This window comes from Opisthorchis viverrini (genome assembly GCF_000715545.1).
Source record: "Opisthorchis viverrini unplaced genomic scaffold opera_v5_112, whole genome shotgun sequence".
NCBI classification, from domain to species: domain Eukaryota; kingdom Metazoa; phylum Platyhelminthes; class Trematoda; order Opisthorchiida; family Opisthorchiidae; genus Opisthorchis; species Opisthorchis viverrini.
Window position 1 is genome coordinate 1,048,201 of NW_008751770.1, and position 17,217 is coordinate 1,065,417.

Below are 17,217 nucleotides of genomic sequence, written 5' to 3' on the forward strand. Positions count from 1 at the left end.
ACATCCTGAGCGCCCGACCGTGCGAACAAACAACTATCATTCAAGGTCAGCCCTGGGCTAGCAGAACGCACACTAACACACGCGCCACTAGTCAGCGTTCATTGAGGGCTGTAAAGGACAACCTTTGAATAAATAATGTTGGATGGGTGGCGTGCGAAGTTCGTTTCTAATGTATTCTAGCAGGGCATAATGACAGGAAGATGTACAAAGGGAGGACTAAGCAACGATGATAGGGCTGTTCCATCGATGGCAGCTACTCAACAAGGACGCGATGTCCATATCGAAATGGGCTAAATGCAACGAACTAGGGTATTTGAGAGAGGACAAAAAAACCTGTTGAGTAGAACGTATGGTCTGCGGTCCTCTCACACAGTATCCAAGTAGAATGCACCAACATCAAGTTAAAAAACAATTTATCAACACGAATGTGAAACAACCCGAAGTGTAACCTCGGAGAAACGACTTACGTCTATTTGGAGAGTTTGGAGAAAAGGCTGTCGAAGCTAAGAGATTGAAGAGTAAAAAATAATTCAATAGAAGCAGGTTAATCAAAAGAAGACAACCAAAACGCCGTGCCATGGCTTAAACATGACAAACAAGCCTGATGTAAAGAAAAATGAAAAAGTTTGGTTTACACTGGTGATACGACAGATTACGCGAATTACTAATTCGCGAATGACATATGGTTCGTGTAGCAGCAAATGCGACTAGAAAACAGCAAATTCGGTGGTCGTAGAACACAGCATTGCGCTGTGCGTGACGTTTACCAGTTCAGTGATGATGCGTACAATGGTCCGGTCGTATACACTGAGAACCTGGAAGTGAGTTCCAGAAACCCAAACAGCCTCCTTCACTATGCTGAAGATAACACGTCCGACAATCTACGAGATCCGCAAGGATTCCAGATAAGTAGTTTCCAGTGGCGCACACAACATATACATATATACATCCGACATGATCTGTAGAGTCACTTGCCCTCTAGAACGACAAGAAGTTAGATCGACTAGATCGGCAGATTGTCGGAAATGTTGATTTTGCGATGGTTCTTAGGTTCTCGATCAAGAAACTACGTTCAAGCAGCGATTGGAGACGTGTAGTACGACCACCTCGATTACGGGTTGATAGCCGGAGCGACTGACTAAAAGGTTGACGGTTCAAACCTATCCCGGTTTTTGACTGCTTCTGTCTAGATTTGGACACCCCGGAAGTAGCTCAGCCCTCGTGCATCCTTTGGGTTGCCGGCATCTGAGACTAGATCGCCCTCAATTTTCAGCCTGCCTGAAGTCGAGCGGGAACTACTAAGCAAAACTGCCACCAGGGAAATAATTCTTACTGGAGTGAAAACTGGATAAGTATCCAGCTGGATGTGAACACAAACATCATGAAAGATATCCATCCTTTCCATTGTCTCCCATAATGCAAAATCAGTGTTCTTTGGGATTGACAACCTCGAGCTGGTTTTATGAGATAATCGTGTGTTGACTGCATGTTCTAGTTGATGCAGAATCACGGCTGAGTAGTGAGTGTGATTTGGATCTCATTGAGCTTTCCATTTCAGGATGAAATCATACACCTACTCAGGTCCCCGGCCGAAATCCAAGTGGATGGTTTGACCCTCCATGGGGATCAAACAGAAAACATTCCAACTATCTGCCGCTAGTTACACGATTGTCTGAATAAGTCAACAGATGACTAAGACCAAAAGTTCCGTTTTAAACAATTCAGTTAGGACCGCGACAGGGAATGAAAACATGCAAGTCACACGTTATCCAAACATCCATTAAAAACAGCGAAATGATTTTCGGGTTTTCACCTCGGATGACCGGAAGACGTGGGTAAAAATTTCCCAACGGTATGACATCACGCGGTCTCCAATTTTGTGACAGGTCCCTTAATTTACATTCTTCTAAGCTTTGGATTGGTTTTCGATCAGAAAGGCCATCAATCGACAAAAGTTCATGTTATTCTAAAGAGTAGGTACATGGAAGACACAAGGATTCTCCAAAAAGTTTTCCATATAAATCGGTGCTAGATGGATGTGGCGGTTAGGAGAAGGCTACCTAGCTCCGAAATGTGAAACACATATGGTTATATGATTAGCGACCGTATCCATCAAATCAAGTGCTCACTCACGGTGTCTAGAACAGAGTGTAGTGATACTAAATTCCATCGAAGCTACCAGATAACCAAAGGACCTCTGTCAGACACTGGGCCCAAAATTTGCTGTGAAAACTTACAACTGGGCGATGCCTGAACTTCGTTCCACTCGTCCAAAAGCTTTGTCGCTCGGTTCTCGGTTGATTGGTCCCTGAACCGGAGGTTCGCTATCCCTGCACAGATGGAAATGCAAAAGTTTGCAACAGCTCGACAAATACATTGCAACAAATGCCATAAATAGTCTCAGGTCCACACACTTGAAGCGTCCTGGTTACAGTTAAAATAGCAGTGGAGAAAGGTGAAAACTACGATGTCCCAGTTATCGAAAGGAATGACGCGCAAAGGCTCGATGAGTGGAAAATATAAGAATAAACTGATCGAAAGCAAGCAAAAGATGGTTAAAAAGACCATCATCACCTGATTAGAGATGTCGGATTCAAAAAGTATCCACCATAACCCGAAAAGAACAAAGGCAGTAGAATTCTCACGTGGTTATAGCGCGCCACCAGTGAAATTCACAAAGAACGAGTCAGGTCAAGCGAATGGTGTACAAAAGCCGAAGGATTGTGAGTTGACGCAGAATTCAGTCAGGGGTAAAACAGCTTGCTTACCATCTGCATGCTGGTGGAATACTATTTTGTATTGAGGACCGTGAGCTGAGAAAAAATATACTCAGTGGGTACAACAGAGTTGGCAACGAATAGTGTATCATGAAACGTGAAAACAGCATCTTTAGGAACCTAGCCTGGGAAACGCTATGAAGTCATTGTTGAAGAACACGACATTCCCTGGCTCCTGTTACACACTGATCCAGAGAAAATATCAGGATGACGTTCACAATATAAAACACCTACCCAGCTCTTCGGTACACCGACAATTCCTCTTCCACTTCGATTAGACGGGATTTTAATTCGTTTCGCTCAGTCAGCAGGTCACGCAGTTCTTGGACTGTGAATCGAGGCTTGTTGGGGTCAGAGCCGTTGGTAATCATCTTGTCCTCTGTGTTCAGCCGTTCGATAAGCTGCGACTCAGTCAACGGCGCGGGCTATTTGGAAATGAAGAAAAAATCGTTCAGTTGTAGCACCCTTTCGGTGCCTAACTCCCATGGCACCAGAAGGAAGCACGAGGGCTGGCATACTGCCAGATTGCCCATGCCTAGGCAGAGGAAGTCGGGGGGGGGGGCAGAGGCCGGGTTCGAAACACGGACCTTCCGGTCAGTAAACAAGCGCTCTAACCACTGAGCCATCTCGCCCCTTGGAAATGGAGAAAAGGGTATCTGCTAAGAGTTAGCTGCCTGACTATCAAAACCCTTCAGTGATGAAATAAACCGGGAGGGAAATGTAGGAAGCCAAAAACTCAGAGCCCATGCGGACCAAACAACTGTTAAGTTATTTAATCATAAAATGCACATCTGCACTGTGCTGTAGTTTGGATCGCCGCGCACTTAGCTTCCGATGGTGTAAACCTAATCCTGACGGTGAAAAATAGAGAAAACTATACCTATCCATTGAGAGAAACCGAAACCATGGCCTATACTGCTTCCCAAACGCATTTTACACGCCTTGCATTGGCTCAACAACCGACCAGTCGGTAAATATACGTACGCTGCTACATTGGATGAGTGCTTTTTCCACATGACTGGTTGGTTCACCCACTGATTTATGTGGAGGTTCTATACACTAACTTGTTTCAGCTTTGCAATAAGGGGAGAGAATGGATAGTTGTCACGATACAATAGCAACGACTGCGAGACTAAATACACCACAATGAAATCGAACAGATTCGAACCAGTGCAGAAAGCTTATGTCCTCAGTTAGGTATAACTTTCAAAACCTGACCTGAAACACTCGGCAGTCTTACCGGAGTACCGGGTGAAGCTAGCTCTTTGATCAAGGACGCTGTCATACCGCATGTTAGAGATCGATCAGCAGCTCGATCGGTAGGACTCTGGCAAACATGATCGCGCATTTGTTGGATTAATTCTTCTTTCGTCCGCAACGTCACTTCCAAATCATGCTTCTCACTCAACAATTGATCCGTTTGTTTTTTGCTCACATAATGTCGACGACGAAGGACGGCGTTCAGTTTGGCCAATCGCGTGGCCTGCTGCTGCATCTGAAGAACAGACAGATGAACAAGGCAGCAGCGAGTGACAAGAATCGATTAGGACGGATGTGAAATCGAAACGGATCAAAGCCTACATACGTTAACAGCCACATTTCTTAAGATCTGGTAGAAGTGGTCGTTAGACAAAGAACCTTTAGTCAAACTGGAAGCAAATAGCACAAGAATGATTGCTTCAGCCACCCAACTACCGGTACGCTTCATTGTTGAGAATCTGATAACTGGTGAGTGGAAAGACAACTGTTTCTGGGATTTCAGGATTCTCGGTCGCCTCAATTGGGACTTACGAGGTGGACACAGAAGGTGGGTGTGACAGGACATTCGACCGCCTGAGGTTAAGGTTGAAAGTTCACACCAATCTGGAATCTAGCTAAACCCACCTGATGGGTCTAAATCCGGAAGAACAGCATAACAGACTGTGGTAAACTGAAATCAACAAGCTAGGTACACATCCGTTTTAATGTACTTGTTCACGTCGTCACGCTACTGCACGTTACCACCTCTGATTAAATTAGCTCAACTTTCAGCACCGCCTTGATGACAGTCTTCTATACCTCATGTTCGGTGGTGTAATGTATAAGAAGTCAACAATCTCGAAATCCACTTTGATGCTGTTCGGCCGACTTTTTCATCCTCCGACAAAGTGACAAATCAACTTTAGTGTGGCCTGGTTGTTCTTTTGAATACACAAGAGATTGCGCAGAACATGCCCCAACCACAAAGCCAGTCACGCAGCTGAAAGGATTTGACGCACCAGGCTGAGGGTTGCAGATAAGTATCTGCATATAAGCAACGCTTCGGGCAGTTGAACTTTCAACAGACGGTTAATTTCATTCCATCATAGGCAAACATTGAGACACAATTCGAATAAGGAATTCATTCACTATGCTATCCATAGGCCAAATTGGTTGGAGAGGCCGTTTCACATCGAAGGAAATGTAGTTTAGAGTAAAGGGTGAGACAACGAACTTCCTCTATTCATCATTCCCGCTGAACTCAAAAGCAGATACCACGGGTGCGAGACTGTGGTCAATCAGAATATCGGCGTCACAACGAATTTATCATGGCCTACTCCTAACAAACTGTATCATCCAGTTCATTGCGAAGCAAAAAGGGGGTGACAATCAAAGGTAGGTCTATCGTGCTTTGGGGTTATGGATCGAACATTTCAACTCCTCAAGGTCAGCATTAACTGATGACACGTTAGAAACCCAGTTAGGGTGTCTGAACGGCAAGATTTGATTGGTTTTCGCGCCATGTTTCCACCTAGAGAGCTTGGATAAATATTTGAGAGTACACCTCCGATAGTTGAATGGCAGCTCTCTTACTTTCCACTTTGCTCATCATCTTCACATTAGTTAGTATGGGTGTACAGTAGTGAAATGTCGTCGGTGCTAATGGTCTCAATTCACTTCCTGCAAATTTATTGAGCCACCCTGGATTTAAATGCAGCCCAAAACCAACTCAATCGAATGAACTTCGACCTAGCTTTTCCGACTTTTACACCATTTACCGTTTACTCTCTTGTGTGATCTTTGCTACAGATATATGGGCCCCGAACGGGACAAGCAAGTGACATCCAGCAAATACAGTTCGAAACAAACTAGTCGAAGCTGTGCAGCTGAAAGCAACCTACATTAAATTATTTCTTCCTCAGATGAAACACGAAAAAATGTTTGGTTCACCGAGGTTAAGACGACTTAGAGTGGTAGTTCTCTGTTCCGTTTCCTTAAGCAATTGAAGTGTGGAGACAGCTAAGAATTTTATAGCGTACTGATAGAACACGAAGTTTCTAGAGATGTAGAATTGGTTCTACAAAGATTAGAAGAGTTAAGCATCACGTAACTAGTAGGCCCAATAACACAAGGTTCTTATTAACAGACACAACTTACTGCATCTAAATCAACATTCCTCTGTGCCAACTGTCGGCTTAGGCCCCTCAGTTCAATCTTTTGACGATCGATTACTTCTTTCAGACGAAGCATCAGCTGAATTTCCTCAATCGCTCCAGTAGCTGGAAAAAAGAAGGAAAACAGCCACAAGAACTATCAAACCCAGTCAAGTTGGATTGAGGAAGAAGCTCATAGAATGCCTAGCAGTTTTTTGTGTATCATCATCATCGGCAGCATGACATCAGTGTTCAATACCGATGCTTCACTGCCGTACAACCATCTAAGTCCCTCAACCATGACTTGTTTGAAAGCCTTATTGTAAGGAAAAGGTAAAGGTGGACGGGGGAGGGACTTAGTGCTAGCTTACCACAAACATTCCGAGGTGCCTACACCTCTAGACATTCACTCAGGCAATCTGGATAGAAATTGACAACAGGAACGCCACTGACATCGGTTGGCAGCCATATCTTGCAGTGTCTCCAACCAGGCACAGTGAGGATTACGTGGTCCCCATCCTGGAAGGCGAGTAGCACCGACATGTCAACACAGGTGTCTAGGGTCACGAAACACCTCGGTAGTACAGGAAATGGATATGCTAGGTATTTGCACCGTTCAGATGTCATCAGTTGCTAAATGGACGTTTCCTAAAGACTCACTACTCGGGCAGCTTTATATGTTTTGAGACTCATTCGCTGTATTTGTCGGGCGAAGCTAATGCCACAAAATGACGATGATTTGACAAGATTGATCAACCGTTGGTTGCCGTACAGGAGAGCTGAATCCTTGGGCGAAAGTAACTACGAATGGTGTACTGAGCACACAATTCATTGGCTACAGCTCTACTATTCTGGGGCCAAGTCAGGACCATTTGAGAGAATTATTCAGTCGTGAAGTCAATTAGCACCGTAATCCCAAATCAATGGGAAGAAACCATGGGAATTAAAATAACGTCAGATGACTCAGATTTGGGCTGAATTATGTGGGAAAGGTAGGACTGGCATATGTAATGCTGAAAAATTCCCCGAAAGAAATCTAGTGTTGTCTTTTGAGCGAGTGATCCTAGGCTTGATTTGTCCTACGTCGCTGTCATTATCGAAGGTTACGGTAATTTTTATAACGCCTGTATCAGCTAGCTAATTTTTTCGAGTCTTATTGTGAGTTTATCAGGTGGTAACCTTGAGCTCAAGATGGCTAAGTGGTTAAGGCGCGGATTTACCGACAGGAAGGTCCGTGGCTCGAACCCAACCCCGAAATCCCGACTACTCCTGCCTGAATTGTGCAACCAGACAGTATCTCATCTCCCGTTCTTCCTTCGGGGTGGCGTGGCAGGTGGGCACCGGAAAGGTTCTACAGCTGAACAACTTTTATGTACGTATTAATTCACGCGCTGTTGCAGTGACATATACTGGTAGAACAGACCAATGTCTATCTCCAAGGTGGAAGGCACTCCGAAATGGTTGGTGCGGTTTATGTCACAACCAACTTATACGAGTCAGAGGTGAGACTGAAACTCAGCCATCGATCACTAGATATCTCCCACTACGAGTCATCACAAGAACCCCACAAATTGCCTCCAACCGCGAAATCGGATCTCCGACTTCTTGACAATTTCTGAGAATCGTAAATAAAGGCTTACCAACTAGCACTAACAGAGCACAAGGAGTTGACCCATATTTTTGGTTACCATGGAGATGATCATGTGACCGATGTTACACGAGCGAGAACTCGTCTACCTGATTTGCAACTGTCCCCTCTTGTCTTGCATTTTTACGTCCGCGACTAAGGATCGTAGGATGGATGTTGACACATCGCGATATACGTCTTTCCTTAGTCTTAAAGAAAGGATAAAAAACTAACCACAATCATTCCGAAGTGCGTAAACCTCCAGAAACTCATCCAATTAACCTGGGTACAAACTGCAAACAAGAACGCCATTGACATCGATTGAAAGCCATACCTTGCAGCGTTGCCAACCAGGCGCATTGGGGATCACACGTGTCATGATTTCTGTGTGCTTATTTTTATACTTACCATAGATACTCGTACTGAACCTTTGTATGTACGTTTCGGCTCACGCACACTTGTTCTTAGACAAGTAAAACGTTGCTTGTTCTCGAAAACCTGGACCCTGTTGTAACTCGTTCTCGAACACATTCTAAACGTCTGAAAACGGTCCCCGTCCTGGAAGGCGAGTAGCACCGACAGCACCAAGTAGTTCGCAATCTATTTCATATCCCTTGGATAGGTCAAGGGCTAGTCACCTCTTTGCTTCCTCCACTCTGAATTGGGTACGAAAAGCAGCACTCTCTTCGGAAGGAAACAAGCACTAACAAGTGTCTGATCTGCCAGAATGATGATGATGATGGTTACGTGCACTTGATAAAATAGATACAACGCCAAATGTAGAATAAGCCAGAAAGTGAGAGGACAGTTGTTGAGAGTTCCTGAGTGATAGTTCCGGACTCGTGACGTGTCTTCTCTGCAGTATAGCTGCTACACGTGTTCCGTAGTTATCCGTGGCGAATTGTGGAGCTTCGGTTGACTTCCTGTCCTGTGTGTGTGTTGGGACGAGTTGTATGCCAATATATTGTATGCAGTGTGAAGAGAAGGGTGTCCCTCCATGTTTGATGCTTGCACGAACATGAATACAACTTGACCTGATGTGGTTGAAGTTCGTACGTCTGGCGTGTGACGCAGGCGGTAGCCGCGTAAACAAAAATCAATGGGAAGTTGTAGTGTACAAGTTGTCGGCGAAGGTTGCAAGTAGGACAGGAATTGTCATGTGGCTTGAGTGTTCGTGACGCGTGACCCAGTGAGTGACCGCTACAAACCCACCTGAGCATCATAGCGAAGGCGCCATCAGCGGGAATGACCCAGTGTCCTTAGAAAACCTCGTATGATATAAGTGCAGAGCAAAACGACAGAGGAACCTTAGCTACGTAGTCCAAATAGGAAATGACAGTAAGCGTGCCATTGGGATCGGTTGTGAGCCATGTTCTACAGAGATTCCAATCACCCGCAACAAGGATCCCGCGGGCTCCGACCAGGAGGGCGCGAGATCACACAAAACTCTGTTTGATCGCAACCACTTTCATTTCACGTTGCCACGTTTGGCCCTTCCCACCCCCAAGCCTTTCTCCAACAACCGCTCGGAGCAGAAAACAACACTTAGGTAGACGGTGGTCTGGTATACATAATACAGGCCTCAACCATCCCAACCTGGTAAGTTGAACCTGCTGCTTAAACGAGTCGGATGTTACCGACTGGTCGTTTAAGTAAGACCTCATTGCGTACTTCCTAATGACAGGACGCTTTTGGACAAATCACTGTAAACCCTAACCCGACAGAAGTTGCGGAACAAGTGTTGAAACCGCTCTTAGCAACTATTGCTTACTGGTAAGTACAGAAGAACGACGGAACGAAGTGATGTTTCCCTTCCGCTTCAGTCAGTCAACTCGAGAACCATGATGCGAGAGGTTTGTTTTCACTCAAAGCACACCAGAATCGAGAAAAATCCATACCACAGAAACTGATGTATCGAATAGGACACATGTAGGTTCTGTCTAATGCACTGAAGGACAAGGTTAGCTGGTTAAAGATTATCGGACAGACAAATGGGATTACATGAAGGAACATCCTGAGCACAATCACTATATTTTGGGATAAGAAAAAAACAGAACCGCATTTCAGTACTTACTGCGTTGGCGAAAATCTGCCGGTGCGTCCTTCGATTCACGTTGCTCTCTTACAGCCTCTCTTAATTGTGCATTTTCTTCTTTTAAACGATCAATTAGTTGTAGTAATTCTCGAGTCTCCTTCTGCCATGTTTCTTCAAGCTGTTCAAACTCCTGAATTTTCAAGTAAAAGCAAAAGTCGATGAGGCAGCTGAATTTTGAATCACTGAGCAAAAAACTCTCTGGATTTCATGGCCCATCGATACCACGCTAGTAAGACATCAAACTGTGGTCTGCGGTGCAACATTCGGATTATGTGATCGTTGTATAAGAGGAATGAACCAATTGTTTCACCAATCAGCAATCTAACTGTTGTAGGTGGATAACTTTCCAGGACAGGTGGCTGTCTACAATTCAGAAGAGCGAGACTGAACTGCCATATTCCGACATGCCCATGGATTCCGGCGTAATGTCGTAAAAAATTTCACCTGAGTTGCATGTATATTCACTCTCAATCACATAGCTCAAGCATGAACAAGTGTACCTGTTCAGAACTGATAATTCAAATAAGAACAGCACGAACCGAGGTACTAGTAACACACTCAGGTATCCGGGTTCAAATCTCGGTGTGAATTTATGATATGAGCGGAACTCGAGTCGGTGTTTCTTATCTTTGGTGTGGACCAGGACAGGACAGGACAGGAATATTTTGACCAGTTCCGCTTTTAAATCATTTATAATAACTCCACTTGCAACATAGATTTATTTTTCCTGTTCTTTTCATTTTCACCCGCACAACGGGTATTCTGGGATGGAAAGGCTTTTCAGCTGCCCTTGTGTGCCTGACTTGAATTCCGTATCATCGCACAAGGTAGACATGCACCTTGCCCGTAGAGTGAAAACACACCAGAATGGAACAGTTGGGTTGTTTTAGGCAAGCCTTAGGTAGCCAGACAGATGGAAGATAGCTACAGAGATAAGGTCCTCTAACCCGTATCAACCATGTACAGAGAAAACACCGCAAATAGCAAGAGGAAAAAGCTGCCCTTGGTTACTGTGATTAAGTATGTCATTTAACTAGTAGATCGTAAAAAATCGTACAAAAATCGTAAAAAAAGATCGTAAAAAAGTGTAATAGCAACGGATCTCTCATGGTGGTGATCTAAAATCTACTCCTGTAGTTACCGGCACAATCCAGATTACATAAGCCACTAGGATAACGGGAAAAAGGCGTAATATAAAGCAGACTTCACTCAAACCTATCTCAAAAAATGAAAGCGAAACTAATTCAATATGGCAGTTAAGAATAACTAACTTTTTCACTCCTGGTTCGATCATTAACTCTTTCACACTTCTCCAACTCTAATCGGCGGACCGCCAGTTGCAAAGTCACTAATTCTCGACCTTCCGAATCGAACCGAGAGGCGAAATCTTCTAGCTCTTCCAGAACGCTTATTACCTTTGGCATAAGACTGGAGACAGAATCCGGACCATGACGGTCGATGATTGCTTCAAACTCTTTGCCGATAGAAGCAGCGATGTCATATACGTCAAGGACAGTGATTGTAGGCGTTCCTGGTCGGCTTTTTGCTGGATCCGCCGACAAAGCAAAATGTTCTACGTTTGGCTCCGCCAGAGTGGAGTGACAGGTTAGCAAAGGTGAAGAGAATAATGGAGACAGGATGGAAATTTGTCCTGGAAGTAAAAAAGTAAACGGCATATATGACAACTATAAAATAGCCCCATTTTATGGTATTGATAGCTGTGGGAAGCCTGGGGTTTGGTTTGATGGAATAACGAGGGATAGCATGGACAATGCTGGCGCCCAGACTAGTGACGGAGGTAGGAAAGACCTTCGCCAGTCTGGGTGTACATAGATGAAAAACGGACTAAGAAAATTGTCGAAACTTGGCGAGACAGAAATCCAAAGGATTACCGCATATTCTTTTATATCGGATAGGTACGATCCATGAATCAGAAGTGGTGGCTCTGGCCACTACAGTTCACGAAGGCTAGAACTACCGGTAAGAGGAACAGAGGACTAACCGGAAAATCGCAAAGGTGGGGGTAACGAAACACTGTTACGACTGTCGTAGTGTTGATGGTGTCTTCAGATACTGGGTTGAAGACACTAGTTCAAATCAGTGGTTTTTCAGCCCACGAACCATGAACCGAAGCGCAACGACTTCAGCCGCTACTGCTTCGTTCACCGGGTAGGTGGATAAGGGAATGACAGCTATGTTCTGAAAAAAACGACCAAATCTGTGCATTTACGTCGATCAGTTGTTTGTCCAGTGTGCTAGGGATTCAGAACTACGGAATGAGGGCGATTGCTTTGGTGCGAGACCGACAATGACTGCGTGAGTCATATCTGTCAGGTTCAGTAACCTTTGCTTTGTCTAGCGGTTCTCGTCCGTGGAGACGGCATCTACCAACACGGCTGAGCTGACTGATAAGGGTTTCGATTCTTTGTTGCCAGGTCATCGACCGACTCCTTCCCGGTCGTCTTCATCTGACACAGCGCTGAACGAAGAGGGCTCAAAGGGGCAAATGGTTCCCAGGCATACGAATTACAGGGCCTGACTAGTGTAAGTTGTAGAGTGTGACAAGCTGTTCTGTCGAGGGAGAGTGGAATTTCCCAAAAACCTTCTGACGTGCCTCAGCAATATTGATTTGATGTTTCTATCAAACACGCATAATGCTTCGGAGGCACAGGTGGTCTTTCACCTACATCAGCCACGTCCCCGACACATACGATATCTACGCTGCATTGGCCTTCCCAGTTTGCGATGTGGCTTCGTCTTTTACTAGTATGCCGCCAAGGTAAATGAAGTTATCCGCCACGCGTTCGGCTGGTCAGCAAGCATGAACTTTGGCTGTGAACTCAGCCAATCTTACAGCGGCACTTTACACTTTACAGATGCGAAACGCATACCGAGCCATGTAGTAGAATCGCATAGCTTATTTTAACTAGTTCGCAATTCCGAAGAGCCAGATCCAAAAGCAACATCATCGGCGTACTTAAGATCCATGACCGACGGTCCTGCGAATATTTCGATCCCCGAGCTGTTAGAGGGAGGTGAAGAATAACCAAACAGCATACTTACTAGGCGGTTAAAGGGAAATGGCGATAGAGGGCAGCTTTGCCTAACTCAGAATACAAGTTGCCATACACGCTTACACGTCCACAGGGGGTATAGGAGAAAACAATTTAGAATGGACACCTTTCGTCACCAGACATTGCCACAGTTTCTGATGGTAGGCAGATTTGGGACCGAGAAACGTTATCATTGTTTGTGGTGCAGCTTCAGAATTCGCGGCAAGGTAACAACAGAAAAAGCGAAACCCACACTAGTTCTCGCGAATCTCACTCTCGACAACGGATCACACTTCGCAGGATAATACCGGAGAATATGACCACTAGGCTGACGCCCCGGTGGTTTTCGCAAGATGTTCTTGCACCATTTTTAATATGGGAGTCACCGTTAAGGCGTTCCATTTGATTGGAGCTGCTTTCCCTATTCCGGATAGTTTGTAGTAGGGCTGTTATGTTAGCGACGACGGACTCCACTTTCAAGAGCGCAAGATGCGGACTGTCTGAACCAGGTGTTTTGTGTGTGCATACCCAGCGCAGCGCTTAGCCCATGCAACCGTATGGTTACGAAGACGGATAATTACATTGCAGTTAGTTTGCTGTTTTTAATCGTAAAGACGTGTTTACACTTAACGAACAGTCAGATGACCGTCAAACAACAAAGTCACGAAGGGTTAGGTTGTGACGCCGATACTTAACCATAGTGTAACAATGGACCTCACAAGGGTAGTAATAGCTACTAAAGTATATTTTACGTCACTGTAGTCGAAGAATGAGATTATGGAATGTTGTTTACTGGGTCCGAATTCGGTGAAATGCTATCGAGTGATTGAATGACAGTCCAAGAGCCATGAAATACAGTCATACGGTGGCTATATTGCCGCCATTTAACGTAAATTGACGGTTATTCAACCCTACAACAACCGCCACACACTGTAGTGACGGTGCAGGCAGCCGTGAACGAACCACTGTGGATTGTGACTATACAGTCATTTAATAGTCACATAACCGGGAAACTATTTTTTCAGGGCTGAATTCAATAGTTGACAGGTCAGAATACATTATAAGAAGACAGGACCAAAACTTGAGCACCATTTCGTGCAGGTTCCCGTTCTGAAAGAGTGCTATGGAATCGTCCACGGCAGTGCACACTGTCGGTCAGTAAGGAAGTCCGATATCCATGGCAAGGTCATACATCCGAGTCCGCAATCCATGGTTCTCTGGTCACTTCGGTTGATCCAATTCGCACGATCAAAAATGTCCGTTAGCTGTGGTTTTCCTCGTAAGGTTCCTCACGTTGACGAAGCCAACAATAAGGCGACAAGGCAAAGATTTTCCTTGGAGAATTCCGCGCTGCACCGTGTTATAGTTATGTCCTCACTGGCACTAAAAGATTACACCACAAAATTACATAAGTTCTATCATCAAGAGATGTCGCACAATTTAGAGAACGCTTTCCACTTCCAAGGACTGATAAAGAACCTCGAACTAAGTTTGCCGACATTTTGTGTTTGTTCGATGGCACCCCTCTAGGGTGTCTGAGCAGCGGATGTCCGTCTTTCGCCGTTGATTGGCTGCTTGAGCGTCCAATTGGCAGTTGGCTTTCATGGCCTGAAGGCTTGGTGGCGTTCGCCAGAAGATTTTGGCAGAATTTATCTCTATCGCTGATCCTCAGGCCGATCCTTAGACCCAAATCGCAAATTTAACCGAAATAATAGTTTTAACCAGAAGGTTTTGGCACTTGATGGTATTTATTCGGTACCACAAATATACCCAGGGGGTGTGGTGTTTTGTACCTTTATTTTGCTTCCATTATAAGATTACGCATTTTGTCAACTGCATAAACATTCTTTGTTTGAATACGAAATACTACAAAAACGCGCACTTATATAATTTCACGCGATATAAACATGAGCACGTGCTTCGACCCTTTTCTGATTTCGCCCGCGCTTACGGCGGTGCTAACTCAGGTATCAAAACATTTCGCAGTATCTTCGAGAGCTATTTATGTGCGCACTGTTCAGAAGTAGACCCCTGGACAGCCATTATTGGATCATTGTTTGTTCGCTCACCTGGGCCAACTATTTTAAGGAGAAAAATTATTAGTAGGTCTGTTCCATCAAACCTCTTCCTTATTGTGGACTTAATCTGGTGTTATTCCTATTTCTTTGCCACACAGTCCTGGAAAAGTAACTTATTGGGTAGCCAGACCACTACAGGGGAGCGGTTTTGCTGAAATTTGTCTAAGCGCACCCAAGGGCTTCTTTAGCCGCGGAATTCATATTCCTACTGGCTACCACGGTCCAGTACGCGCTCAGTATCCGCACACTGGAATCGAATTTTCGGGAGCTATGACTTGTCCCTGACGAATTACAGCAAACAGGTAATTGAGTTCGGAGTAGCTGTTCAAACTTTTGAGCCCCATTTAGGCATCCTGGGGTCTCAGCGATGCTGAAAAATTATTCCACCGAACTTTTCTCCCAGAAGTATCATTTGTTCAGTGGACAGTGTAATTTAGCGGGCTGCAAAAATTTGAACGTTTTGTGGGATGTTTTTTTATTTTAGCACATGCTTGAGTGTTCAGCTGTAGCGCCCTTCCGGTGCCCAGCTGCCATGCTACCCGAAGGAAGCACGAGGGCTCGGATAATGCCAGGGTGCCCTAGCCTAGACAGGGTAAGTCGAGAGGCGGAGGTCGGATTCGAACCACAGATCTTCCGTCAGTATATTTGCGCACATACACAACCAAATGCAACACTATGGTCCAAAAAGTTTTACTCAACTTGTAAAGGTTTTGCAGCTAAGAGCATTGTGCGGTCAAGGGGTCCCTGGCTCGGTATGATGCGCCCACGAAGACGGTTGGAGATTCTGCGGAGGAGCTGGTTTCGTAACCTGTTTATTCCTGTATAGAATTCTGAAATATTTTGCATAGGTAAGTGAAAAATAATCGTCTTATTGATCCGCGAAAACTCAAAATGAGGCAATGAGTCACGACCTATATAGGAAAATGTTTCCTGTTGTTGCAGCGGTCGTACTGCCAGCGGAAGCCGAGGAATTCGTTCCGGCTGATGATTTTCATGAAGATTTCTTTGACACCAGCATGCGCTGTGTCGGGCTGATGGAAAGGTTTTACCCCCACCGGTATGTTTAAACCTTGACCACGTTATGGGAAGAATCAGTGAGTTTGCTAGCAGAGCGCGTGGATAATACATTATTTTGCAGTTCTGGCACAAATGCAGTGGATCGACATTGTCTTTTGGATTCATGCAGCTCACTCTGTTACGCAACGGGGATTTCCACAGAAGTTTCCAACGCCAGAGGCTACGTAACATACGCCAAACCGTCGTTTGCTGATGGGTGCTTTTTCGGTGCGCAATCCAAAGTCCGCAGCAGAGCGGTGTCCAGCCCTTCTCCTGTCAGAGCGGTCTGAAAGATACCAAGTCTGGGTGCTGTCGGTGCGACCAGCTCTCAAGGGTGAAGATCACGTGATTCACTCGGTGCATGATTACAAGATATGACTGCTTCTTCATGTCAAATGCATTCCTGTTGTTAGTCTCCATCCAGATTGCTCAAATTGGTTTCTGGTATTGTAAGCCTCCCGGAATTTTTGTGATAGGCTAGCCCTGAGGCTCCTCCAGTCCAGCTTTATTCCTTTACTCACAACAAATTTTTTAATTATTCTTGGTTGTACGGCAACGAATTATCAGTGCTAATCACTGATGTCGTACTGTCGACAGTGATAAGGTGTTTTCAACTACGGGCAAGCCATCAGACTAGGTATGACAATCATGGCAACGCCATTTTGTATTTCGGCTCGTGGACTGCCACACGTGAAGAACTTCAGTGAGTCGGTTTTGTTTGTCGTGTTTGTTAAGTTTGAAATAGGGATCGTGATGAGTTAGAACCAGCTAGGCCCAATGCTTTTCTTGGATCCATTGAGGGCACCTGACTGCCCATCGCTATCATTCAAACAAAGTAATAACACGGCCGTATCTGGTTTGAAAACTCCAAATGGAAACAGTGTCGTAAAAATTTACTGGAGGCACTGGTGCCACCAGAAATGGCAAGCCGCCAAGAATGCCTATAAACTGTAACTACTGTGGTGAAACGAAAGCACCGGATTTAAAAACGAATATCTCCTTATTCACGTGGAGTTAACTAAAATGGTGGTATGCGGTCGATTCAAACACGTGTAGCCATAGTTGAATGTGAGAGACGTGTATTAGCCAAGTGGTGCATCGCTAAAGCCATACCTGGTTGTGTAACTGTAAGGGAAACT

The 17,217-nt window shown here is 45.0% G+C and overlaps 1 protein-coding gene across 1 annotated transcript in view; it reads right to left on the reverse strand.

Annotated features, from left to right (window-relative positions):
* Positions 1 to 17,217, reverse strand: part of T265_05823 (hypothetical protein) — a gene marked incomplete at both ends in the record, with an annotated part of 29,009 nt that overhangs the window by 7,040 nt on the left and 4,752 nt on the right. The window contains 8 exons of the mRNA XM_009170930.1: positions 468 to 503; positions 2,238 to 2,330; positions 2,769 to 2,813; positions 3,012 to 3,202; positions 4,018 to 4,272; positions 6,174 to 6,295; positions 9,871 to 10,021; positions 11,163 to 11,576. Coding sequence (XP_009169194.1) covers positions 470 to 503; positions 2,238 to 2,330; positions 2,769 to 2,813; positions 3,012 to 3,202; positions 4,018 to 4,272; positions 6,174 to 6,295; positions 9,871 to 10,021; positions 11,163 to 11,576 — 1,305 coding nt within the window. The remainder of the gene's footprint in view (positions 1 to 467; positions 504 to 2,237; positions 2,331 to 2,768; positions 2,814 to 3,011; positions 3,203 to 4,017; positions 4,273 to 6,173; positions 6,296 to 9,870; positions 10,022 to 11,162; positions 11,577 to 17,217) is intronic.